Below are 26,144 nucleotides of genomic sequence, written 5' to 3' on the forward strand. Positions count from 1 at the left end.
CAATTGGTTTAACCAGAGAGACTCTAACAGTTCATAAATACTGTAGACGTAGTACTGTTTCCCTAAAATTCTCATTCTTTTCCAGTGTAAGTACTGTTAGGCTCGGTATTATTCGTTACACTCACCGCTTTTACTAACGTACAATACTGATCGTGCCTAGTTTTCCATAGACTGGATTCTCTACCGATATGGTAAATAATTACATTAGTTATATTTAGGTATTTAGGAAAGTTGTCAGTCTTACTAAAAGTAGATCTTTTGTTAAATATGATGTGATACCGAGTGCATGAGAAGGAAGGGATAAAATTTAAAACGTCAAAAGGGCCAACAGAAAGTCAAGAGGGCCACAGACTTAGGTCAAAAGGGCCACAGGTATAAAAGAACATTATGTCATACAGACATTTATACCAACATCTGACGTGGTAGTTGATTCGGTGTAAATCACATGTCTGTCTAGCTCCGACTTAATAATGTTTACAGGACTTTGTCATATTTGAAATGAATTGTGCCGCAACAATAAAGGAAGGAAGAAACAATTATTTTGATAAAATGCACGATCATGCTCTTAACCCTGTGTGGAGTTCATGTGGTACAGCAATCTCTAGTGGTACGCAACTTCGAAGCAGCATTACCTCCCCACAAAACGTAGCGCCACCGTCGATAGCAATCGGAACCTTTCTTTCAGTGCATTGGTCATGGTTTTGTAGACGAAGTACCAAGGCTTGCCGGAAAATCCCGAACTTTGCCCACTGTTTCAAACACATGTGAAAATGGCGGACGTTTTGCTTGTGAAAGAAGATGGTGATGAATTCGAGGTGGATGAGGAGGGAGATCGTAAGTTAAAAGAGACTAAAAACAAATTATGAAAGTACAGTATTTAGAGTTTAGCATAGTTTACAGCGATGTGTTTTAAATCAGGATTTATACAGAATGCCTTGCGTGTTTGTAGTGAAAGTAAAGTTTGGAATCGTGATTTCATAGCTCTAATAATATATTTTAAAAAAAAAACATTTAGTGTAGATCATTAATCATTTAGCTAGCAAACAATCAACGATGGCATATTTGTGGTTATGATCAGGATGATATGATCATGACGACTACAAAAGTTTGCATTGTTTTTTCCCTTTGTAATGCAAATATTTTCAATAAACACAGGGTTAAATTTTTCAGGATTCCACTTTTACTAAGTTTTAGGGGTTGCAAATGTTCGACGCAGGGTTAGACATATGGCTGTAAACTCGAAAAAACTCTCATGGATAACATGTCTTATGTGACCCACTGAGACAAATGGACACGCACATGAAATGTAAGCATGCTTTTAGCCTGACAAGTTCTTGGCTGTGAAAAGCAGTTTTCATGGGACCCTCTGTTATTGCGGATTTTGTTGTTATTAATAATATTGCTTTGGGGATTATTGCACTTAAAATATGTTTCCAGTTGACTGAACTGTTATCTTCATTTGTGTTGTTAATAATGTGACCTAGGAGTATAATGGACTCTAACTGTTCAAAACAAGTGTCTCAATCCTGCCTGCTCACGAAATAAAGCAACCCTCCATCTTCACAGTATTGCAAATGCTAGTTTTGGCCAGTGGCATGCCATACAAGCATATGAGACTATCGTTTTAGTAAAGTTTACATGCAGATGGCCTTATCATGTTTATAGGATTACCCATGACAAAGTTGATTTAGATTTGTGCAAAATGCAATGGCGGTAGGGGTCAAACCAGTCTCAAAATGTTCCAGAACTTTTTGGAAGTATTTATAATTTATTACACTTGCCATTATTAGACCTTGACAGTTTCGGAAGAAAATCACTTTTCCTGGAGCACTGAATATGACCTATTTTGTATGTGTGGACAGCTCATGATGGGCATGATGTTTGTACTTTCTTCATGTTTTCAGACGCCACAACAGTAGAGGGTCCAGGGATACCATAGCATCATTAGCTCATATCATCATTTTGTGTCTTCCATGTATTATGCTTGTATAGTACTACAATGGTTTCCTTTATTTGAAGCAGAACTGTGTGACATATTTTGCTTTTATGAGTGTTATAATGAATTTCGTTCCAATTATAATGTTTTCCACAACAGAGGGTTTGCTGAAGCTGAAAGAAAAAGCAAAGAAAAGAAAAGGACGGGGATTTGGTTCAGGTCAGTGAAATTAATTAAAACAATATTTATCATAATTATTATCATGGGAAACTCCTGTTTACTCCATTGGGCATTTTATCAGTCATCAAAGTGGTTATAAATCCTAAATCTTTGGTAATATGCCCTTGGCTAAATTATTATATTTTTGGTTTATAGGAGTTGATTTTTTGTCAGTTCCCAATGAATGCTCATATAGCAGAAGTCAAGTATTATACATTATGCAGATGGCCCAACCCGGAGTGGTGTCGAGTCGTTTGAGGCGATGGAAGTGGATGAGACAGATGGGCCAGGACCGCAGAGATGTAAGAAATGAATATAATTATCACCGGTGATAGCATGATCATGAACATAAGAATTTGTTGGGTATATTTCGTGTGAGCAAGCAATTGATTGAGATCAGACATGTGTGGTGTTTACTTGTTTAATTGGATATCCACACAGTTATTTTATGAAATTGAATCCGCAAGAAGTAATGACTCACTTGTAGAAAATATTGATGTACAAGTGAAATGTTGATAACATTCCACTTTTCTTTTGAATATTATGTTTGGGATAACTGTCTAGTTGTATTAAAGTTTAGTCCACATTTTGAATTTCTTTCCTATTGTGTAACCACTTTAACTGTAAGACATTATAATCATTTTGAACTTGGTAGTCTCAGTCCTGTTATGAATACTTGGGAATATCACAGAACTGCTTTAAGTCTGTTGATTTTTCTGGTGACAGCGGTGGAGGGGTGGATTCTGTTTGTGACCGGGGTTCATGAAGAGGCCCAGGAAGATGACATCTATGACAAGTTTGCTGAATATGGAGAAATAAAGAATCTTCACCTCAACCTAGATCGAAGAACAGGGTTTCTTAAAGTAGGTTTTGATGAAAATCTGTGCTGTAAACAAATATGTCCTTGACAGGTGTTTTTGATCACGACTTGTAGGAGGAGAGTAAACTATGTGTTTGGACAGTTTTTATTTCTTTTGTCAAATTTTACGATATTGACTAAATTAAAATTACATTATTGATCCTAATTAAACATTCACTTCAGCTTTTTCTTTTGAATTCATGACTGCTTCACTGTTTTAAACGTGGGAAGTAACAGACCACTATCACTCTAAATGTATCAATGTATAATTTTAAAGGCATCTAATATTCTCTAATATGTTATAAACGGACGCAACCCATGAAGGTCCCAGGGTAGAATAGGTCTTCAGCAACCCATGCATGCCATAAAAGGTGACTATGCTTGTGGTAAGAGGCGACTAATGGGAGCGGGTGGTCAGACTCGCTAGCTTGGTTGACACATGTCATCGGTTCCCAATTTCACAGATCGATGCTCATGGTCCAGACTCGATTATTTACAGACTGCCGCCATATAACTGGAATATTGCTGAGTGTATCATAGAACTAAACTCACTCACTCACTATAAACAGACGCAGAAGTTTGGATTTGGAAAATGTGAATTTTGAAAGTATGTTAAGTGTCAATTACATTTGAAGGTTATGTCAGGTGTGAGAGAATACTACACAAGGTCTCATTATATGTGAATTCCTATTTTATCTGACCAAGCGGAAACTCGGTCAAATACCAGGAAGCTCACAAGTTTCATGGAATTTATGTATAATGAGACTGAGTGTGGTATTTTATTTCTCAGGTCTTACGTGCATTAAATTGACAAAATAGTGTATTTTGGTTATATTTATATATGGTTTCAAACTGAAACAGGTTTCATTACGAGGTTGTGAAAGAATTTTTTACTGTAATGCACCTTTGCATGACACTACACTGTATTTGTCATCACTATGCCACTCTCGTGATGCATGTCAGTTGTCATTACTTCATACAGCCTCCCACAGTAAACTGTACCACCCCGTTTCTTCATTTACAGTAGCGTCACTCGTCTAACATCAACAGTGGGTCAATGTTTTTCGATGGATATGTCTCACCTTGCCTTGACTCACAATTATACAGGACACAACAATGTTCACAATGTTTACATTGCTATAGTGCATATACGACATAGAATGAATGGATTCACTTGTCAGTTGTGAATGAAAAGGTAGTTTCTAAACAACATGACCTTATTGCGAAGTTGTCAGTTATCCATTCAAATCTTTAGAATCTCAGATTACGTTGATACATGATACAAACCTTAGGATGCAACTACCCATATCTTGACCTTGTGGTTAATAAGACTTTGTACTGGAGATGTACATAATAGTAATCAAACATCTTTTTTCCAGGGCTATGCATTGGTTGAGTATGAGACGTTTAAGGAAGCAGAGAAAGCAATGGAAGCACTCAATGGTACTGAGATCCTGGGACAGTCCATCAGTGTTGACTGGTGTTTTGTCAGGGGGCCAAGAAAGAACAAGTGAGTAACAGTCGAAACAGACAGTATTCAGTCAGTTGCCACCTAACATAGAGAGAACTAAATGCTGGTTGAACATGTTGAAGGGAATACATTTCCTACAGAGTTGCAGTTAGAAGCTGTTTGTCATTACAACATATTGTAAGAAATGTTTTTCATCCTGGTTCAGCTACATTGAAATATTTGTAAAAGTCCACTCCCAATTCTGGGATGTGAATATTTTTATGCCCCCGCCATATATGGCACGGGTTACCCTCTGTGTCTGTATATCCGGCCACATGAAACAGGAAATGTACTTGATCCACTTATCCACAAAAACACTCTGTGGAATTCAATCAACTTACACATTAGCTTTCTTTGGACTCTAATGGTGTGCATCTCATATTTTGTTTTTGTATTTGATTGGGTTTTTTTTTCTATGTTTAGAAACATTTGAACTTAATTACAATTTGCTGAATTTCTCTGTGATGATAGTGTGATAGGGGTCAAAGTGGGGTGGGGGGACTCTGAGATGTTTTATACATCGGAAAACGTAAACGTAATGTTTCCACCACTGATGTTAGCTGGTTGACGCAACTGCAAACCAAGAAACGGGATACAACAGAGAATAGTTAACAGTAGTAGGCTGTACAAGGCGATGACAACTGACATGCATTGGGGCATCGTTTACATTGTGATGTAATGCAAAACTGTTCGATTACAAGGGAGCAGACTTGAGAGATGCAGTGACGCCAACACATTGTGGTGTAATGCATAAAGTGCACATTATCTTCTGCTAAGTACTGTTGGCGCCTTTGATCTTTCACCGGGGCATCTTAGGAACCTGTTTAAGTCTGTTATATTTCTAATGCAAACCATGTTCTTTTCAGAGGCAGAAAAGATGACCGGAGACGACGCTGATATGTGCTACATTTATCAGAATTGTACCGTGTACAGAAAACTGTCTATATTGTTTGTAACGCCCAAAGTCGAATGAACTGTCATCAAACACATATTTTGTCTTCTGATACTAATATTGCTGTTACAAACAGGACTGTATTTTGACACAAGTTTAATGCAGATACACTCATTGTGGTGGCTAAGTAGTGTCATACCAAACATTTGTCTACTGGCAAGATTTTTTAACTCTTCTGTGACATGCCATTATGTTCATAATCAAGTTTCTCTTCTGTGTTCATTCAAGACTGTATAACACAGAGGATGCATCAGTCTTTATATTTATTGTAAGATACTATGATGGTTTGCTGAAGGTCCAGGAACACGTCCTCGTATACATACATTCTTCATGATGAGCTACAGGCACCTTGGGCCATACTCATTGTATGTAATCATTTCATTTAGTTATGTCAAGTACTGTCATGATTTTATCTTTATTTTACCATTATAATAAATAGTGATAACCATGTATTTGTCTGTTTCTTTTCATATGAATGTAAGATGATGAAAAGTGAGGTGAAAAGTCAAAACTCATTAATATCACTTATCTCTGATTTACTAGAATGTGATTTCCACAGATCAATATGAAATCGTGCACGTTTTTAGTTTGAAATGTGGGAAATAATGATGACAGGACCAGTGACTGATATCATGAGCAATGATCTTCCCTCTTGGCTGATGCAGGCCATTGTTCACGGTTCAAGACTCAAGAATTGTCTGTTCAAGACTCACGTATTTACTAGGGATGCCAAGATACATTGATGCATCAATACCTTTTCGATACAATCAAAACTGCATTGATATTTGGTTTTTAAAGTTTTGGCTTAAATATGTTTATGTATCATTTCATTTTGCAGTTGTATCATGTTGTTTTATTATTAATGTTAATGATTATTTTTCATTCACAAAGACAGGAAATTAGAACTTGACTAATCTCTGAAAATAACAAAATGTTGATCTTTCTTTGGACAGTTATGAAATATAAAATGTTATTGTTCAAAATGCAACTAAATTTATGCGATAGTCACATGAAACTAGGTATCGTGATACATATCGAATCATGACATGGTCATTGTTATATGAATCGATCCGTGAAACCTATGTATCATGACATCCGTATACTTTACAGACCACTGCATTGTGGCTATACTGCTGTAGAAAGTGCTACACTTGTTCAGCAGAATACAGATGCACTGTGAAGACTTCACCAGGGTAGCTATTATGCAGCTTAGAGACAACTTTGTGTATTTACAATATCTTTTATTAATAAATGACTGTACAATATATGGAAAAGATTTGCCTAGTGAGAGGCCTCCAAACCACATCTTAACAAAATGGCTAACATTATAGTAGATCCAGATGACCACATACAGTGACAAAACGAATTTTAGATAGGAGCTTTGATCTAAATATATTCAGATTTGAAGGAAGGAAACATGAAACAGATGAGTTTGTTATTGCCAAGAATGCATTATTACAATAAAGTTAACATTCAGAAGCATATGTAGTCCTCCATATTCCTGCTATGAAGTGTATCTTTTCACATTCTGTTCCATCCAAAACATGTGTCAGTCACAAAGTTAAAATGTTCACATTTTGGGATAGTTTTCCAGCTCATATGGCTGTGGTTCATCCCAGTATTCACTGATGGGTTTACTGAAGCCATCATTCTTGCGAAACACTGTGTCCCGGGTTTTCACCTGCGTCACACCCTGTTGATGTAAGAAGCAATACTGTCGTCATCAAAAGAAACTTGTATGTGTATAAGATGAACATGATTCAGTGCCAAAATAAAATGAAGATGAAAGATCTTGTTTAGCTATCATGTCATCATGATATCATGAATCATATTTAACACACTAAAAAGAAGACAGCAGATACAGTAATTGATATAGAGCTTATGTAATTATGTTTACCCCGAATTGATTTTCTGACTGATAAAACTAAACACAAATAACTCACTGTTGCTCTGTCTCTGTGCTCTGACCAGAAGCTGACTGGCTGATCTGTCCGGTAATCATGATTCTGAAAAAAATAAACAAAACAACACTGAAACACAGCTGTGTTGATTTAAACACTTTTAAACTGCGTTTAGATCTGAGAATGGATAGTTCTACTTTGATCAACATGAACTTTTTGGGGTTCAACATGTTTAAGTTCTTTTGCCGTAAATATTAAGTGTATTCTAGCATGAGTTAATGTCGCTAGCCCACTGTTAATGGACAGCATCTCTCTAATTTTTATATCCAGTTTATGTTAGTACAAAGACTTTCTGTATGATAACTTGAGGAAAATCTGTAAGATATAATCTGATTTATTGCTGATTACTTACAGCTGTGGGTTTAGGTTTGATGGACACGAAGTCCGGCTTGTTAAAGTCAGCCATTGTGACAGATCTGAAGTCGGCCTCTGGTGGTGGTGGATTGAACTCATCGTGCACTTCTTGACTGTCAAACAATTTCAACACAAACATAAGCTGCTAGCACAAATTCATATTATCGTTCAGACATATTTTTTTCTTATTATAATGATGTATGTAAAACATCTTAATATATATTGAAAATGAAACTGCTTGTGATCTTACCTGACTTTCTCAAAGAACATCTGCTGCATTAATTCTGTTTTTCTCCCTGAAAAGACAAGTTGTTTGATTATTAACATCTTCATGTTTATACATTTTAATTTAGAACTGAAACGATAAATACATCAGTTAAATTTTCATAAACCATGTGGGCACATGAAGGTCCGGGTTAGAATAGGTCTTCAGCAATCCATGCTTGCCACAAAAGGTGACAGCACTTGTCGTAAGAGGAGATTATTGGGATTGAGTGGTCAGACTCGCTTGGTTGACATGTCATTGGTTCCAAATTGAGCAGATCATCGATGCTCGTGCTGTTGATCACTGGACTGTTTGGACTTGACTTGATTATTTACAGACCATGCCCATATAGCTGGAATAATGGTGAGTGTGGCATAAAACTAAACGCACTCACTAATTCATAAATGATACATAATCTGTTAGTCACTGGTTCAAGACAAGACTGCATTCATTATTTTAGTGATGTTCCCAAACCCATAAAGTCAAATAATGGAAATGAATTGTTTGCAGCAAAACCTATTTGTTTTAAAATGAACAACAGATTCATTGAACATTTGTCTTCAGCTAGCTTTTCCTTGGAACGTGCACAAATGAGAAGTTTCACATGATGTTACATCTATATGTGTGTCCCACTATCTTTTGTATTGTGACCACTTCAGGTTGGTGTAATATGTTACAGTGTTCACCCTGTTCCCAAAACCAAACTGCACAAATAGATATTCACAGGAATCGGTATGCTTTTAGCAATATTGTAGCAGGGAACACCAGACATGGTCTTCACACACAGTACCCTTGAGGGCAATCAAACCTGAGTATTTGGCATGATGTGCAAATGCTTTAACGTCTAGGCTACCCTAACTGCCCCAGATGTTCACAGGAGCAGACATTTCACACACACACATGATGTTACTGAATGATGCATGCATCATTACCTATCTGTCTGACATCAGGCTTAACAGGTTTCCTATATGAATCCGTAAACGTTGTGAGCTTCTCAGGTTTAGCATTGAATGCCGTTGATAGGATTCCTTGATGTCCATCTTTAAACCCCTGAGCACTGGCAACATTACTGTTCGCATTGTCTGGTACTATCTCCTTCACAGCTCTCTGAAATACAAACGATTGTCCAAATTGATGCAAGTATTACAGAAAAATTCAGGTTTCTTTGTACAGTTGAACAATTTGTTTAGTCTTAAAAGTTTCAAGCTGGAGATCTTTATCATTATCAGTCCATATACAGCATATGCAAAATCATTTTACTCAGTTTGCTTGTGGTGATATTGTGATTGTTATAAAATCTTCATGTCAAACGTACCCTACTTGTGGGGGTCTTTTGGAAACCATAACTATTATGAATTGTGGATATTGCTCGTTTTGTACAATAGAAAGCAATGTTTTAATCTTTGGATATTCATGGCATTATATCAAGTAATATGTGGTTAAGTGAATAATTATTGTTAGAAGCAAGAATGAGGTAAATCGTTAATTTGTATTTTCTGTTCGCTAAATGGAAAACACATTCGTCTTGCCTCTTTCCTACCGATATATTTTGTTACAATTTTGAATTTATTTAATTTCTTCTTCGTTTACTTTTTCGAGTTCTTCATTATTTCTTGATAACCCTATTTTACGCAATAAACAAATATTTTACATGATCTAGTTCGGAATATCATTCTTTAGCTTTTACTCGGATTTCCAAATAGGTAGATAAATATTTTTTTGAAGATTTTTTGTCCTGTTTTTTTTCGACATTATTGATATACTTGATGGATGTTTATAAATATTAGATAGAAGGTTGTTAGCCTCATATCCGACAAAGAGTCTTGCATGGTGTTTCATTTTGTTACACAGGTAATGATCAAACAACCTTACCTCTTCGACCCAGTTCTCTAGCAAACATTTTCCTCCAGAGTTGTTGAACCTTATCTCATTTCGACCTTGATTAAGCAAACTCATACTAAGAGGTGTGCAATAATTGAGAACGTATGTCAAATTCACGTGCTCTCTCACTAAAGTGAAGACGAAACAAAAAGCAGTCGATCAGGATTGTTTACACGGAAGCAGTATGGCCGACGTTGCTATGGTAAATGCGCAGTAAAGATGCGCATACGTCCACCTGTCACACTATTCGAAGCGTACGTAAAACATCATTACACAGACGATGGACCCATTATCCTCAGAAATGACTGGGCCCATCAGCTGGTAGTTTGTGTTTTTGTTGACGATGCTGACACTTCATTAGTGATCCTCTTACAAATAAAATTCAAATGGCACCATCACTATATCGTATTGTCGTGTGAAAGTTTGAATCGAAATTGGGCATTCAGTATAGTGAATGAAGCATGTTTTTGGTCACTGCTTTTTTCAAGAACAGCTTGAACTTTTCTTTCTTTAAGTGAACAGTATCATCTCAATTCTATACTAACACTGATTTCAATAATAGATTTTTAAACCAAACAACTCCTTATATTCTGTCTAGAGGCAACATCATGTACTATCGGAATCGTGAAGACAACGTTTTACAGCTTTGTCTTTATATTTATCACTCTGTACTGACACTATCCTATATCATCATGATGTTTGACAACCCCTCCCGGTGCATGTAGTTAATCTGCAAATCGTCTTCGGTGTGATAATACCTTTCCAAGTACTCAACGTAATCACTTTACTCCATGGAAGTGTCTCGATAGCGATCGTGTTATCGATTGCCAGTTTTCCATTCACTTTGCTTGTCAGCGAAACAATATCTGTCTCCTACCCTTGCTGCTGTTTGTAACATTATTGCTTTAAAGAAAGCTTTATTGAAGGCCCCAACAACACTATGACGGAACTGTTTTGTTTTGATCAATATTAAAACACTCTATTGGGTTGAGCGATTGCGACGAAGTTTGATATAGTTAAATATAGTGACAGAACATGAGAGCGGACCTAGCATACTCCCTATAAACAATAACGGCATGCTAGATGTGAAATACTCGGTCGGTGCACACGTTATAGTAATGTTTGCTACCAGTCACTAGCATGCTAAGCTACCGTCAAGACGCCAGGAGGCCGGGGCTTTATGTGGACGCAGGAATGGGATTTGTACATGTCGTTTAGCAAGGGTATTTAGTTGTGTTTACCGGCTACTCTCGGAGTGCTGTACTCTTTCAGTAGGTTATGTTTACCCGCGGCGCAAGCTATGAGATACTTTTAACGGCTTCTCCTGATATAGCACAGCTGCCTTTCACTTTGTGGCTAGTTGAATCACGTCACTTTCCGTTGCTGAGAAAGAGTGAACACGGACAGGGCAAGCGACAAAAGCAGATCCAGATGTATTGATTACTTTGTTTGTCAGATCACTCCTAGACAGAGTGAAGGTGTTGGACTACAGAACGTACACAGCCTGGGACCGTCCCTTCGTGCCCAAGGGATCAGACTACACAGATCGTCTGCCACCTGGGCAGACGACACTGAGATCGCCTTGTGCCGGGGGACAGGGGAGAGTAGACGACACAAGTTCCATTTCGCCGAGCTGTGACACGCAGATTTCCGTACACCCGGTAAGATTGTCCTGACTGGGTCTGTCCGTCGTGACATGATAAATCCTGAAAATGCTAGACACGAACAGTGTATTTAGTTTCGATAATAACGTGATATGTCTGAAGATTACTTGGAGATCAGATAACCCATACACAGAGGTAGGAATGGAACACTCTGTTTCTAAAGATTCTGTCGCGCTATTACCCCGTTAGGATATGTTGAGTGTTCACTGCTCCGGGAAGTTACAACGCGACGCTATAATAGCATTTTACATGGTTTATAAAGTTATGATCAAAATCAGTATTGATGAATAGAAAACACCAGGTGTTTTCTGTTCATCACAGTATAATTAATCCATCTGTGTTGTATTGGATGGCAGGGAATAGACTTTGCATGTAACCCGTATTGGTATCTTGAGTGAAGCTATAGAGTGCTTAAATACTGGTGTCTTCAAAGACAGCACAAAACATATTCATGCATAAAGAATGCGGATTTCAGCAGTCCGTACTTTTTGCAAGTGGTGAGGTAAGGTGAGGTGAGGTGGATAAAGTGTTAGCTCGTCACGCAGGTTCAGTATTTCAATCCATTTCTGACGTCGCCTCAGTCATATAGCGTTGGACGTTGCTAAATGGCGATTAAGTAACTCAATCACACTCTGTACAAGATTTTCCAGCCAACATCTGAACTCTTTAAGTGCACCAATGAAAACGCTTAAAACACAATAGCGCAGCAAATAGTGTTTCTCAAACTGTCTGGAAAATGATACATACTCACAGGAGATTGGATACGATGTTATAATGAGGGTGTGGTTTCACGTCGCATCTGTAGCTCATACATCATTATCTCCCTTACGTAGACGTAGTGAGTGAGTGAGTAGTGTCGGTTTACGCACGTTTAGCATCATTTTAAGCAACAGAACCCCAGGATTCGCTAGAAACGGACTTACACGCGTGGAGAACGGGGCTTCGGGGTGACGAGCGAATGTTCTAACCATGGAGCTACTATACTAACCTTATATATATTTTACGACAAGTATCGACTGATAAATAACCAGTGTGTATAGTGATAAATATTACATGTTAAGTCTACTAGTCAAGTGACTTCCCCGCTTCGTAAAAGGAGTGATGCACACCTTCTCAGGTAGTGGTTTACTATTGGCTTCAGAGGACGGGTTGACGATGAGATACTCTGTAAACGGACCACTTCGTAAGTGAAGGAAGTGTAATTCACGTCTCTAGAACCCACTCTTTTGTCGCTGTACTGCCTGTAGACTGTAGGGAACTGATGTTATCACCCGTTGGCTACAGATTGTATATTGCAACCAAGGTCATTAACCGTGTAGCAGTGATCTCATGTTGGAGGCATTATTTGACAATCAGCGATGTTGAATGTCACTTAAAGACAGTCGTCGATCGTTTCTTCACATACTCTGACAAACTGTATGAAGATAGGTGCAAGGTAACTAGACCGCATGGAGCTGAACTTAACCAATGGTCTCGACACTAGGGCAGCACGGTAGTACCTGTATTCAGGCATATCTCAATACACTTTTCAAACGATACGTATTGCAATATTTTTTTCTGAGAACCAGTACACTGGGTAAAGAACATATATGCAGGTTTTTTAATATTATTTGTGGTTTCTATTCACAACAGATGTTTTCCGTCATTATGCAATGGGAAAACTGCATATTGTAATAATATGAATTGTATAAAAGGAAAATAGTACCCATTACTATGCAACATAATTACTGTTATCAGATGTTATCAGAACCATAACATATTAATGCTGAGGGGTCGCATAACATATTAATGCTGAGGGGTCGCATGCAACACAAAGTACAACTGTGCAAATTCTGATACATTTCGGCATTGACTTTCAGGAACAAATTATCAAAAATGCAAATTGATCTTATGAAGTTAATGCGATGAAGAAAGCCCGCGAAATCGCAGTTCAAACGCTTCACTAATTTCCCCCAACGCTGAGTAAAAAAGTGGTTTCACCAACTGTTCTGTGCATGCGCTGTGCGCAGTGATTAGGTTCGCACGGCTATAACCGGGAAGGCGAGTCGAATAAACACAGCAAGTGATGCGAGCAAAGATTATCGCTACGGTCGAAGTTCGGAAACAAGAGATGATTACAAGCATCTTGGATCTGCATCTTGGGTCCCATACATGCAGATTTGCAAAGCAAGTTTTCAAGAAAGTGTAGCATTAGAAGTACTAATTTCATTTCTAAAAATTGCTCAGCTTGAAAACTGAAATATCTTAATAAATGTCTATGGAAACATAAAATATGTTGATTGTGACAAGCTGTCTCTGTCACTGACAAAACTCAAAGTTTGTTTTATTGACACATGTGTGCCTGTCTGCCTGCCTATCTGCTAATGACAATATGAAATACACAGCTTCCCTGGTGCTTCATTTGGAGACAAGGGAACTCAAGTACAAAATATTCTCGATTGTACACTTATAATTTTGTCTATTTGCCTTTTCACAATCAACAATATATTATACATTTTATGTCATGAATAAGTGATAACTATGTTTTAATTATGTTTGATTTTTTGGTGGTATGTGACCTTTAAGGACTTAAATATAGACAATGGAACTGAAATGCACAATTAGAGACACTCATTGTCAAACTCGTAGGTCCCAATATATAGCAATACGCATCGCAATATGGGTACCTATATCGCAATATATATTGCAATACAATTTGTATGCCAACATACACAGTCATACTGGACACCTACAGCATAAATGGCCAGGCCGATGAGTGCAGACCAGCAAGTAGTACACGTGTATATCTCGCGCGTCACCCCGAAGACATGATTCGATTTTCCAGCGTTTATCTTGTTACATCAGAAAACTACATCTGAAACCAATTGATATATGTGTAGCTTAGATTCTCTCTCTCTCTCTCTCTCTCTCTCTCTCTCTCTCTCTCTCTCACACACACACACACACACACACACACACACACACACACACACACACCCCGTTTCAAACATAACGTTCTGCCAAGGTCAGTCAGAAATTTCAATGTGGAAGATTCTAAGAAACAGCCTACAACGTGACTCTTGTAACATCGTCAGTAAATGCAGCTCGATCTGAAATGAACGTTCAACAATTCCTTGGTCGTCATTCGGAGTTTAAGTCAGGGCTGTCTGTTAATCGGCCAATAATTACTGACGTAAAACATCAAGATGAGAGACGAGCGTATCTTTATCACATTTCGTTTCTTCTGATAATGTTTTATCACCTTAAAGCTTGTCTGGTGTAGTCTAGTATGTGTCTTTGCACAACTGTTGAAATGTTTTCCTTAGACTGTAGAAAAGTATTGTGTCTATGCAGGATACACTTCAGTTAATCTCACTGGTAATCCTTCACAGTACTCCAGGAACTATGCCTGTTGATAATGTTAACGCATAACTTCCTCACCCAGTGCTCGCTGTGTTATTTACCACCTATGAGCTATTTAGGGTAATGTATATAATTATATACTCGGTCTTCTCCGACTGCAGACCGGAGCATGATCCTATTTCGGTAGGGTCTTTGTGTTAGCTTTTGAATATCACATTCATGGTGGGGCCTTTGTGAATAACGGAAATGAAACCTATATCTTATCTTGCCGGTGCTCGTTAAGCGACAAATCGCGCTGCCATGTATACATGCAGGCATGTAATTGCAAATAAAACCATACGGCTCCACCGTTGTGGACTCCTCAACTGCGGTCACGGTAAATACACGTGCACTAACTAGATACCTTCACAGGAAGCACACATTTCTTAAACACCACCTGGTCCTTTCAAACGGGTCCACTTGTATTCATCCCGGTCCCCACTCCTGATGAGACAGAGGCCAAAGTGGGGACAAAGCCTAAAGTCAGAGAGGCCAGAGGTCAAGCAATGACCCGGGTTACACTGGCAACAGGTGCTTGGAGGAACAGGTAGCGCGTTACCGCGACAGGTGTGTGGCTCGACAAGGTACACTTGTTATATAGTGGATCTGTCACCCACCTATCAGTGTGAAAGAGAGTTATGGCCATTTCAATGTCGGAGACACTCCAGAGTCGATGGAGCGTGGTCTGTTTTCTTTCTTCTGTTTTTGAAGATGTTATGTGTTTAATGTGCACTAACATATGGAGGTATTCGCACAAGAGAATCCAAATCTCCGAAAAGGGGCTTGCACTTATTTACCGGCCAAGAAAGTCAATTAGGTTTTGCTTGCCGAAATCAGTCAAGCCCGTCAGAGGTTATTCCTGAAGATGCAAGAAGGTGCCGTGCAAGCCCATACTCGGTACTCTGCAGCAGCCATTGGGTATACAACCGCTTAATTTGTCCTGAAAAAGTACTTGGCGTTTTCAAACAGAATGCATAACCATACGTGCTCAAAAGCTTAGGGATAAATATTGTATGTGTCTGTCACTTTGATACTACATAAAAACGAAACATCATCTCAGGATTGAGATATTGGTTTATATCAGGTATACTTTTCATACTTTTCTAAGCATCCGGGTTGTGGTTGGGACGGGTTTGATTCCTCGTCTTTTCAAGTTGAGATGTCGGCGTTGTCATGCCTGCACTTTCTCATATATATGGTAGAGACTTCATACGCACTGAAGGAAAACGAAATATGTATCATAAGATTCTCTCCGGTAAATCATGTAATGTCATACAGCTGTGACGTCTTAAAATAACATTTTATCCCAGAAATTAGTCGTCATATGAGCGAAATAATCTTAAGTACGGCGTTAATTGCCCCCTCATCTCACCCCAGATCAAATCAGTTCGTTTACAAATACGTGTCAGCAAGAAGAAACGTTTATTCAACCTGAACCCAGAACAATGCTTAATTTCAGGTGAGACAGGTAGTGGGATATAATTTTTATGTGTAAATTCTTTGGGTTAGGGGATACAGACGGAATGAAATCGAGATGAATAGTCCGTTATCAAATTTATTATAAGCCTCGCGGTTGTTTGTATGTAACCCTGTCAATGTTAAGGCATGCCGACAACTATGGGTTTTATGACATTCTTCTGCGCATGCCTGTAATGTCACATTGGAGCCGCACTAGTTATACGTACATTGACGCGCCCTCTCCACGCGGCTTGCCTTTGTGACAGCAGCAAGTGGGGTGACGGACACGTTGTTAAACACATTACTCGTTTGAAAACCAATATTGATCAAGTATTCTGTGGGAGATAACCCCTGCCCACACCCAGCTGTAGGTTGACGACAAAACTATAATCTCCCAGCCCCCTACCCCGGTGTAGAGCAGGGCGATCGGGGATACACGACTGAACAAAATAATGTCAGTCCTAAGTAGATTAATTCGCGAACAGAACTTCAGTAATACGCTTATCCCTACGCTATGGACTAATTTCTTACAGGCTGTAAACGGTAGTTCACTCTCGAAAGTGTTTGACAACGGCAGGGTTTGGATGTAGGTGCTGACGATGTTTGTTAGGAGAGCTCATTCCAAATGTCAGATGCAAACTTCAAGGTAATATCTGTACAACACACTGTAGTGAATTCAAACCGCCACTTCATACTTCATTAATGTTTTTATGCTTGATCGTGTGGCATGCATGTTGGCGAGACTACCAACGGATGTGCTTAGTACTATTATTATTACTAGTATTTATAGCACTTGTCGATATTCTTAGAGTGGTGTTTATGGCATGTTATATAGGTTTCATAAACAGAACGTTGCATGATTGATCACAAATAGACTTACTAAACTTCAACTATTGGCGAATGTACGACAACCTAAATCATGGTGTTTTTGTTGTGATCCCTGTTGCCAATATATCGTGACTAGTCGAACGTGAAAACGTTTCTTGATCTATGATCTCTGTAGGTAATATATACCATTACAGTTACTGACGACGTCATCCCCACGCATGTACAGGTATGCATTACAATCAGTCTGTTAAACAGGTGCCCCTTATGTTCCGTGTCAGTGGTCCCATCATACAACACGTTGTGGACAGGGCTGTGCCTGGAGGCGTCTGTTGAGACATTCTTTAGCAACACGTGTATTTTGAGTTCGGTTTGCTGTTGTAAGGACATTTCTTGAACTAGTACAGTTGCTAACATCCGATAATCGCAGCAGTTGTGTAATGACAGATAGCTAGATCAGAGAAACCCGGAGAAAGAAACATGAAATAATACACGTTTCTTGAATAGGGTAGGTGGGTTCGAACTTCAAATTTATCCTATGATATTTGGTCAGTTAGCTCTAACCCTCGCTTGCACTTTCTCCATATTGTATAACCAGTCGTTAAACTAGCCCACTCACCGACACAGAGTCCAGTGACCCGACAGGACGTGTTATCACTGGGCACGTATATCCTGCTCAAATAGAAGTTACCATAGTAGAAGTAGCACCCATTTATTTCATTATATACGGCATGGCAGATTAACTCTAAAAAAAGTGATCCTTAAATCCCTTTGATGGTGTTGGTGTAAATATAATTGTTTCAGTAAAATGGAGATTTCAGCGGTGGTTGTACAGATTATGGGAAACTATAATGAACATGTATTCTAAAACGTTTTGCAACATTGTCATGCAGGTTTTGTTTTTGATCTTGCACATCCTTTCCTGGCCCTCGGCTTGCTTCAGCCTCCTGATATAAGATCATTATGGGATTTCGCTGTGGATTAACATTCAGAGAACAACTGACCGAGTCAATAGGATTAGCTAATCCCCTTTACAAGCTAGAGGGATTAAACTATGCCCCGGTGAAACTAGTTGAGCCATGTAATGAAATACGCTGCACAAAGTACTGGATCAAGAAAATAAAAGATTAGGATGTACATTCGAAACGTCAGACTAATCGTCTAACGTTTTCGTTAACTTTTTAGTTTTAGTCGCTTCTGTGGTTCAAGAAGACAGTGGATTTGTACCTGATCAGTTCGCCACTGCGACCAGTCGGGACAGTTACGTACACTGCTATATTCCATTACGACCAGTCATGACAGTTACGTACACTGCTGCATTCCATTACGACCAGTCAGGACAGTTACGTACACTGCTATATTGCATTACGACCAGTCAGGACAGTTACGTACACTGCTGTATTCCATTACGACCAGTCAGGACAGTTACATACAGTGCTGTATTCCATTACGACCAGTCATGACAGTTACGTACACTGTTATATTCCATTACGACCAGTCATGACAGTTACGTACACTGTTGTATTCCATTACGACCAGTCATGACAGTTACGTACACTGTTATATTCCATTACGACCAGTCATGACAGTTACGTACACTCCTGTATTCCATTACGACCAGCCAGGAGAGTTACATACACCTCTATTTTCCATTACGACCAGCCAGGACAAGATTCAGACGAGTCTGGTGGTAAGGCTGCTCGCTAATCTATCTAACGCACTCATTCATTTGCAGCTACCTCAACAATGGAGTTCGGCTGAAGACAAAAGAAGAAGTTTAGTGACGACTGCCAAACTGCAGCAGAGATTGGCTTGTTGGTATTTGACGACAGTGTGAAGGTGTTGTGACAGACAAAGAGGAGAAGATGGAGAAGCAGAGGAGAAGTTTTGAGTTCCGGATGTCCAAGAAGGTGGCGGAACTGACGCAGGTTGTTCACATGCTCTTCACGCGAAATCACGAAAAGGAGGTAACTCTGTCAAGATAGATACGTATATAAGTAGAGTTACTCACATTGTTAGTCCATAGTTTGTTGGATAAGTTGGATAATATCTTTCATTCTTAACGTCAAGACGTTCTTGAAAAGTTCATCAAGGGGCAGTTACACATAGTAAGCGTTTGCTCTATTTCCTGTCCATTCAATGTGTGAAGTTTGCGTGTGCCGAGATTTTGTTGGAATCTTGAACTATGAATAAGGTGACACTATACTAAATAATCATGTCCCCCATCTGGCCTTTAAACGGAGTATCTGTTACACTTGTTAAAACAACGGCGCTTATTACCAGACATTTTACAAAATGAATATTTCACCTTTTAGTGTAATTGCTATGTTTTCATAATTTAGTTACACGATGCCATTTAGAAAGTGGTCAAATGCAACATATGTTGAAATAGGTTGAAATCGACGCGTTGAAGGGAGCATACGAGCTTGAGATACAGAATATAATTCAGGACGCCAGGAAGAGGTTGTCGATTCTACAGGGAGATTTAGAGGACGTGAAGTACCGGGCAGGGGACGAGGGCGAGAAGATGCGACAGAAGATGCAACAGGAACACATGCAGCGGGAAGCGGAGCTAGCTAAGAGGCTGTCGGACACCGAGCAGCTCCTGGCCGACGAGAGGAATGAGTGCCAGAATATTAGGGACCTTCTCATCACCGCCCAGAGGGACATTGAACAGTTACGCCAAGGAGTCGCGGAACAGCTTAACCTCAAATCTGACGAGATAGCAAAGCGAGACAAAGAGATCGAAAAGTTGCGCAAACAAGTGACAAGTCTTGAAAAGGGAATGAAGGATTCGGAGAAAGAGACAAACTCGGCTGTGAGAGATTTCGAGAAAAGCAATGAGAAGTTGGAGTCTGAGTTGACTCGCGTGCATGAACTGTTGGAAGAGAGTCACAAGATCAAGGATCAATTGCTGACCAAGGTCAAGGTTTTGGAAACTGAGCTGAAAAATCTGAAGCGAGATTTCAATAGACGCGTCACAGAAACTGTGGCTAGTCAAGTAAACAAGATGCCCCGAAGTGCGCCCTCATACACAGTGAGTAAGACCTCATGACAGGTGTAACGCTGATTGTAGCCGGCTTTAAGTGTTTCAGTATAGTTCTTTTCTCAAAATTACATGTCATAACCAATGGTGATGTATGGAGCCTATGTGCGTCGAACCACATTCAACAAATAGTTGGTTTCGAATCCGAGATTTGCTACTGTTATGATCTCACTGGGTCGATTTTCAAGGCAGACTCGTGAGAAATCTGAAGATTTGTTACGCGTGTTATTACGTCGTACTCAACTGCATTTAAAATAGTGGCGGTGGAGTAGCCCCGTGGCATGTCACGCCGAAGACTCGGGTTCGATTCCCAACTTGGGTACAATGTGTGAAGCTCATTTCTGGTGTCCCAGGCCGTGGTATTGCCGCAATGTTTCTAAAACTTAAAAAACGACTTAAAACTAAACTCACTCACTGCAACAACAACAAAAATAACCCGTCAGGTCTTAAACAAATAAGAACATCATAAATCTGTTTAGGAGGCTCGGAGAATAGTACTTAGGTCTTTAAGGACAGGCGGTACCTTGTCAGACCCCCCACCGTGTTGTAGTCATGTCTGTGGCACTACTGTGTAGTTTTGTGCGCTAAACCTGCTATGTTGAAGGGGCACGTCATCCCTTTCTGATTGGTCCATGACTTCTCAACTGACTACCATACATTGTGATTTTTTATAGAACCACAACGAAGAGCTGGAACGACTTCGCCGGGAAATACAGCGTTATCGCCTGGAGCTCAGCAATAGAGACTCCAACTTCAATCGTGTGTTCACCACGCAACAGCCAGTCATCGTAGATCCTCGAAGCGCTAAATCGGGGGCAGTGCAGTCACCCCAACCTAACAAATCTCTCAATCGAAGCCAAGGCAGCCTCGGCCATGGTCAGTCAGGGACTGTGATACAAAATGGTATTGGTCAGCCGGTGTTGGTAAACGGGTACATAAAGCCTGGCAGTCGAAGCTACAGAGGAACCGCAGTCCCCTCAAGCAAGCCCCACTTCTCCAGTACAATACAAACGTACTACGAGGAGGTAAGCCCTAGGTGCCTGGTAGTCCACGTCAGTCTGAAGATGCATGCTGCTGAAGTATTATTACCGTTATATTATAGTATAAGTAAAATATTGCTCATCTCAATTTCTTTATTTTATACACGTTTCTGGGCTTTCCTTTCGCATCCGTCAAGTGAATTACTCTTCGCCATTCACCTGACGAATGGTAAGCCCCGAAATGTTGTGTATACAGTAAAGAAGACGATATCCATAATATGTTGTCTTTTACTTGAGACCCATGAAGGTCCCGGGGTAGAATAGGCCTTAAGCAACACATGCTTGCCATAAAAGACGACAATGCTTGTCGTATGAGGCGACTAACGGGATCGGGTGGTCAGGCTCGCTGGCTTGGTTGACACATGTCATCGGTTCCCAATTGCGCAGATCGATGCTCATGTTGTTGATCACTGGATTGTCTGGTCCAGACTCAATTATTTACAGACCGCCGCCATATAGCTGGAATATTGCTGAGTGCGGCGTAAAACTAAACTCACTCACTCTTTTACTTGAATACCAACTTGTGTGAGTTTTCAAGAACCTCATCTGATATTATGTTTACATCTACTGCTTGACAAGTATTAGATGAGCCACGACCTGACAAATGACCCCAATTTTCATATATGGGAACGCCCTCCAGAACTTACCATTTGAAACAAGAGGGAAACAGGTTGTCGTCTAAATATTAAAATGTTCAATTTCCTCGTGCGAATCGTGTCTTGCTTAACGAAATCTCTTTACGAGACACGTGATAAACAGTAGCGGTATTGATTTCACGCCACCGTCAGCGTGTATTGCACGGGCTTAGTTCCCGACCTACCTCATGTACCTGTAGCAGTCGAGTGTATTCGTCTATACTCCTTGCCCAGCCTACTTGTCACAAACGCGTTTACTGCGCAGGCTCATCTAATGCGTGTCAAGCAGTAATAACATAAAATTGCATTCCAAATGCGTAAAATAGTTTTGGCCGCTTGCCTTGCATTTCAATACGCATAAAAAAGTCCAATATGCAATAATGCAATGCCTATTGTTCGAACCGAGGTGTGTGTGTGTGTGTGTGTGTGTGTGTGTGTGTGTGTGTGTGTGTGTGTGTGTGTGTGTGTGTGTGTGTGTGTTCAATGCGGGCTTCATATATGCAGGTTTCATATATAACTGAATGAACTCTAATGCGGTGAATAATGAATAAATAAGCTTTTCATCCCCAAAACTGGTTTTAGACATGCGTTCCGCTGCTCTGAGTTTATAGGACAGATTGCACACAGACCATGAAGAGGTACAAACTAGAAGTTACCCAAAACGCAGTAAATATCCATAAGCCATTTTCGTTGATAATATCAATTTCAAGCTCTGTGTCAATTGTATTTCTGAATCCAAACTTCAAAATACGACATACCTGACTCTACACTATTCGCAGACATAGACATGTAGCCAGTTAGATTAGTACATTCCCTTTTCATACTTACCTGCGCTTCCATGAATCCTGGTTCGGATTACACGGTCTAACAAAGTTGACGACACACACACACACACACACACACACACACACACACACACACACACACACACACACACACACACACACACATAAAAAAAACAAAAAACAAAACAAAAAAAAAACACAATGAACAAGCATGATATTCAGTATGTCGCTACATGGTTAGTATTAATGCCTATTAACATCAATTTTATTATCAAAGCGACCTTGTTTAATGGGTTTTTTTCCAGCTGAATCGGAGTCCGCGGCCAAACTCAGCCTCCAGTCAGTTACCATCCATCGCTTCCTCAACGTCTTCCGCCGAGGGGAGGTCAAGGTCACAGAAATTTTCCAAGCCAAGACCGTTACCTAAGGAGATGCTCATTTCAAAATGACACCGTGGGGAAAGGCAAATACCACTGCACGGGTGACATTTACTGTGACATACTGTACAATCTGAAGACATCAGTAATGTGCAGTAATCATTCAAGTCACGGAGTTGGACAGTGTAGCGAAGGCTTTAAGATGAATATGTCTTTTACTGAAAAACGTTGTTTGGTGTGTCCGATGGTGTATGATTTCAGGTTATGTCAACAAAGCAGTATCGTGATATGTGTGTGTGCCGAACACTACTGTGATGATACCAGACATTTATATGACGCTAGACACAGATCCAAGGTCATACTCGTGTGGTTCCCCTCTCTGTGACACCATTAGACGACGGTAATTAACGTCACAGCACCACAGTCTCTTTGGGGCCGGATGTGTTCGAAACCACGTCCGAAAAAACTTGAACGTCATTCAAAAGGATATTACTGTCGGACACTCATTGACGTTATTCAAAATACTACACGCCAAAAACCTACAATTCAGATATTCACACATGATAAAATAGATCATGAATTTGCCGTTATTTTGGGTTGGATAATTTCTTTATGACGTGTGCTCGAGAAACGGCTTTTACGTCGGACGGAATGTCGTATGAACCGCACATGGCTCCGGAATGTTGTGCCCCTTTAACAATATCCGTGGCACGACCCATCCAAATGAAGGATTGTGGCGAAAAATATCCACATCCAGACACTAGACTAACAATCGACTTTCTACAACAAAATATGCATCTACCTGAGTAGAACCTTTATTGTTCAGTGAACGATCTTAGTCAATAGCGGATTACTTCAGCAACTGCCATAGGTTTATAAGACAATAACTCCTCATATCGGCCAGTACGATGTAAATGCATTAAAACGCGCTGTGACTTGTTTTAAGAAACACTTTGTATCTGACGATAACAGTTTTAATCCATTTGCAGTATTATCATTTTAAGAAATAGAATAAAATTCCCAAAATGTAACCTCCGCACGATGTGAATATTCTTCTTGTCTCTGTAAGAATTCTATATTACAGGAAAAAATAAAATGAAAATAGAGATGCTGTACAAGTAAATTACACATTCATATGTAATGCTATACAAGTATATTACGCATACATATGTATGATATACAAGTATATTACACATTCATATGTATGATATACAAGTATATTACACATTCATATGTATGATATACAAGTATATTACATATTCATATGTAATGATATGCATATAAAGTAAATCACTGGCCTACAAGCTTTGAATTGAATGTGCTAAAGCGTTTACAAATGAATGATATATCGGCGATTAAAATATCGGGAAACATGGCAATATGGGGTCTGAACTATGTTTGTATGTCAAGGCTTAGCATGCAGTTTGTGTCTCGCCCATGCAGCAAATATTAAAACGCCCAGAATGTCATGTGACTGATGTCATGATAGGTCACTTCACATGTAGCTAATCTTGTAGGCGTGGACAGCAATGACATCGCAACAGTTCATGTCTTACAAAAAAGTGGCTGCTGCTGGTTTGGGTTTATTTTTTAAAAAATAATAGCAGTTAATACGCGATGTTGGGGGTATTAACATGATTGTAGTTGAATATAGTCGATTCAACTGTGAAAAATCTGAAACATATCCTCATCAAATGCACTCAGTCCATCCACTAAAAAACTACGGTTTTCGTATTTGCTATGTCTTCGAAATAAACCAACCACTATATTTGTACATCAGTGACATTTATACAATAAAGCATGGTAATGGAAGCTGCTGCTTAACCACAATAGGCTTGTCACCAACAACGTCCCAGCATCCAGGTGTTTCTTCGGTTTTACCTGATGACAAATATCATCTCGACCACAAACATACTCCACCATCACATGACTACATTATGTTTCGGTAGGGCGTTAACAAGAAACAAACAACCAGAAACAAATTACGTTTCAGTTTTATAGACGTATGTGCGAAGCTGTAAATTTGGTCGAATGAGCTTAAGTCCACCAGAGATGGGTTTCAAATAATAAAGTTAAGTTTAATTGTGAAAAGCAAACGTCTTCAGGAAAGCGCATTTTACGAACACTTCGTTGGCTTCAACCCCACAAGTGCTGAAACCGACTCTGAGTGAAGAGGGCCAATGCCAGAATAACTCGGTGGCGAGGGATTGCCTCTCCATCTTTATACCAATAAGTGTCATTAAGTTGATATGGATTTCTAGTAAAGGTTAGCTGTCTGTGTCAGACATAAGTGCTTTAGCCAATTTCTTTGTATTTGTCCCGATCTTCCTAATCGTTATTAGTTATAGTTTCGCTGATTCAAGTGATTGGTTAGTGATGGACAGTAACAATCCCTTAATTTTACCACGGCAACACAGAAATGACCTTCACGCTAGCTAGCCCTGTGCGGACTCGAACCAAGATCGTCTGATTAACGACTGAACCGCCAGGCCACCATGCGATGCATTAAAAAATGACTGTAACATACGAACTTCGCGATATATATAGGCACAATTACAACATACAACGTCGTCACAGTCCTGACTGCTTGAAATCACTTCATCAAGGCTGTCTACGTGAACTAATCTCACCTTACATTAATATAATTTGTCTATTGTAAAAATCCCAGATTGAATTCTGACGTTGTGAAAACGCAGGCTCAGCATCATCACAACTGTGACCGTTGGGCAAGCGGTGTTACCGACGTCGTCAAAGACACGTTGGCCCAACGTTGGATCAACGTCTGTTTTATTCCTCATAGCCTGAAATGTTTGTACACATCACTCTACTATCACACATAGCGAACAATACTTTCTTCAAATTCAATTCCCTTTGCCTCTAGGCCTTTATCCTTGAAACAGCAACTCAATTAAACGTACTCCCTCTCTCTTTTCTGACTCTTCTTGACAGCTTGACGTTGGCTGAAGAGATGTCTAAAATGTTTCTGACTATTAGTT

The 26,144-nt window shown here is 39.5% G+C and overlaps 3 protein-coding genes across 3 annotated transcripts; 2 read left to right on the top strand and 1 right to left on the bottom strand.

The window, feature by feature from the left end:
* Nucleotides 1-638: 638 nt before the first annotated feature.
* LOC137278592 (RNA-binding protein 8A-like) lies at nucleotides 639-5,924 on the top strand. The gene is made up of 6 exons (XM_067811054.1): nucleotides 639-834; nucleotides 2,096-2,155; nucleotides 2,380-2,457; nucleotides 2,882-3,018; nucleotides 4,394-4,524; nucleotides 5,391-5,924. Exons 1-6 carry the CDS (start codon nucleotides 771-773, stop codon nucleotides 5,419-5,421), a joined length of 501 nt encoding a protein of 166 aa, XP_067667155.1. The 5' UTR covers nucleotides 639-770; the 3' UTR covers nucleotides 5,422-5,924.
* Nucleotides 5,925-6,696: 772 nt separating this feature from the next.
* On the bottom strand, nucleotides 6,697-10,136 carry LOC137278591 (sperm-associated antigen 8-like). The gene is made up of 6 exons (XM_067811053.1): nucleotides 9,929-10,136; nucleotides 8,989-9,163; nucleotides 8,042-8,087; nucleotides 7,790-7,904; nucleotides 7,420-7,482; nucleotides 6,697-7,169 (listed from the first exon to the last, which is right to left on the bottom strand). Exons 1-6 carry the CDS (start codon nucleotides 10,010-10,012, stop codon nucleotides 7,047-7,049), a joined length of 606 nt encoding a protein of 201 aa, XP_067667154.1. The 5' UTR covers nucleotides 10,013-10,136; the 3' UTR covers nucleotides 6,697-7,046.
* An 862-nt stretch (nucleotides 10,137-10,998) lies between these two features.
* LOC137277145 (protein FAM184A-like) lies at nucleotides 10,999-24,183 on the top strand. The gene is made up of 5 exons (XM_067808816.1): nucleotides 10,999-11,598; nucleotides 19,001-19,232; nucleotides 19,658-20,302; nucleotides 20,986-21,336; nucleotides 23,077-24,183. Exons 2-5 carry the CDS (start codon nucleotides 19,131-19,133, stop codon nucleotides 23,218-23,220), a joined length of 1,242 nt encoding a protein of 413 aa, XP_067664917.1. The 5' UTR covers nucleotides 10,999-11,598; nucleotides 19,001-19,130; the 3' UTR covers nucleotides 23,221-24,183.
* Nucleotides 24,184-26,144: the final 1,961 nt, after the last annotated feature.

The sequence above is a fragment of the Haliotis asinina genome, chromosome 3, assembly GCF_037392515.1.
Source record: "Haliotis asinina isolate JCU_RB_2024 chromosome 3, JCU_Hal_asi_v2, whole genome shotgun sequence".
Classification (NCBI taxonomy): Eukaryota; Metazoa; Mollusca; class Gastropoda; order Lepetellida; family Haliotidae; genus Haliotis; species Haliotis asinina.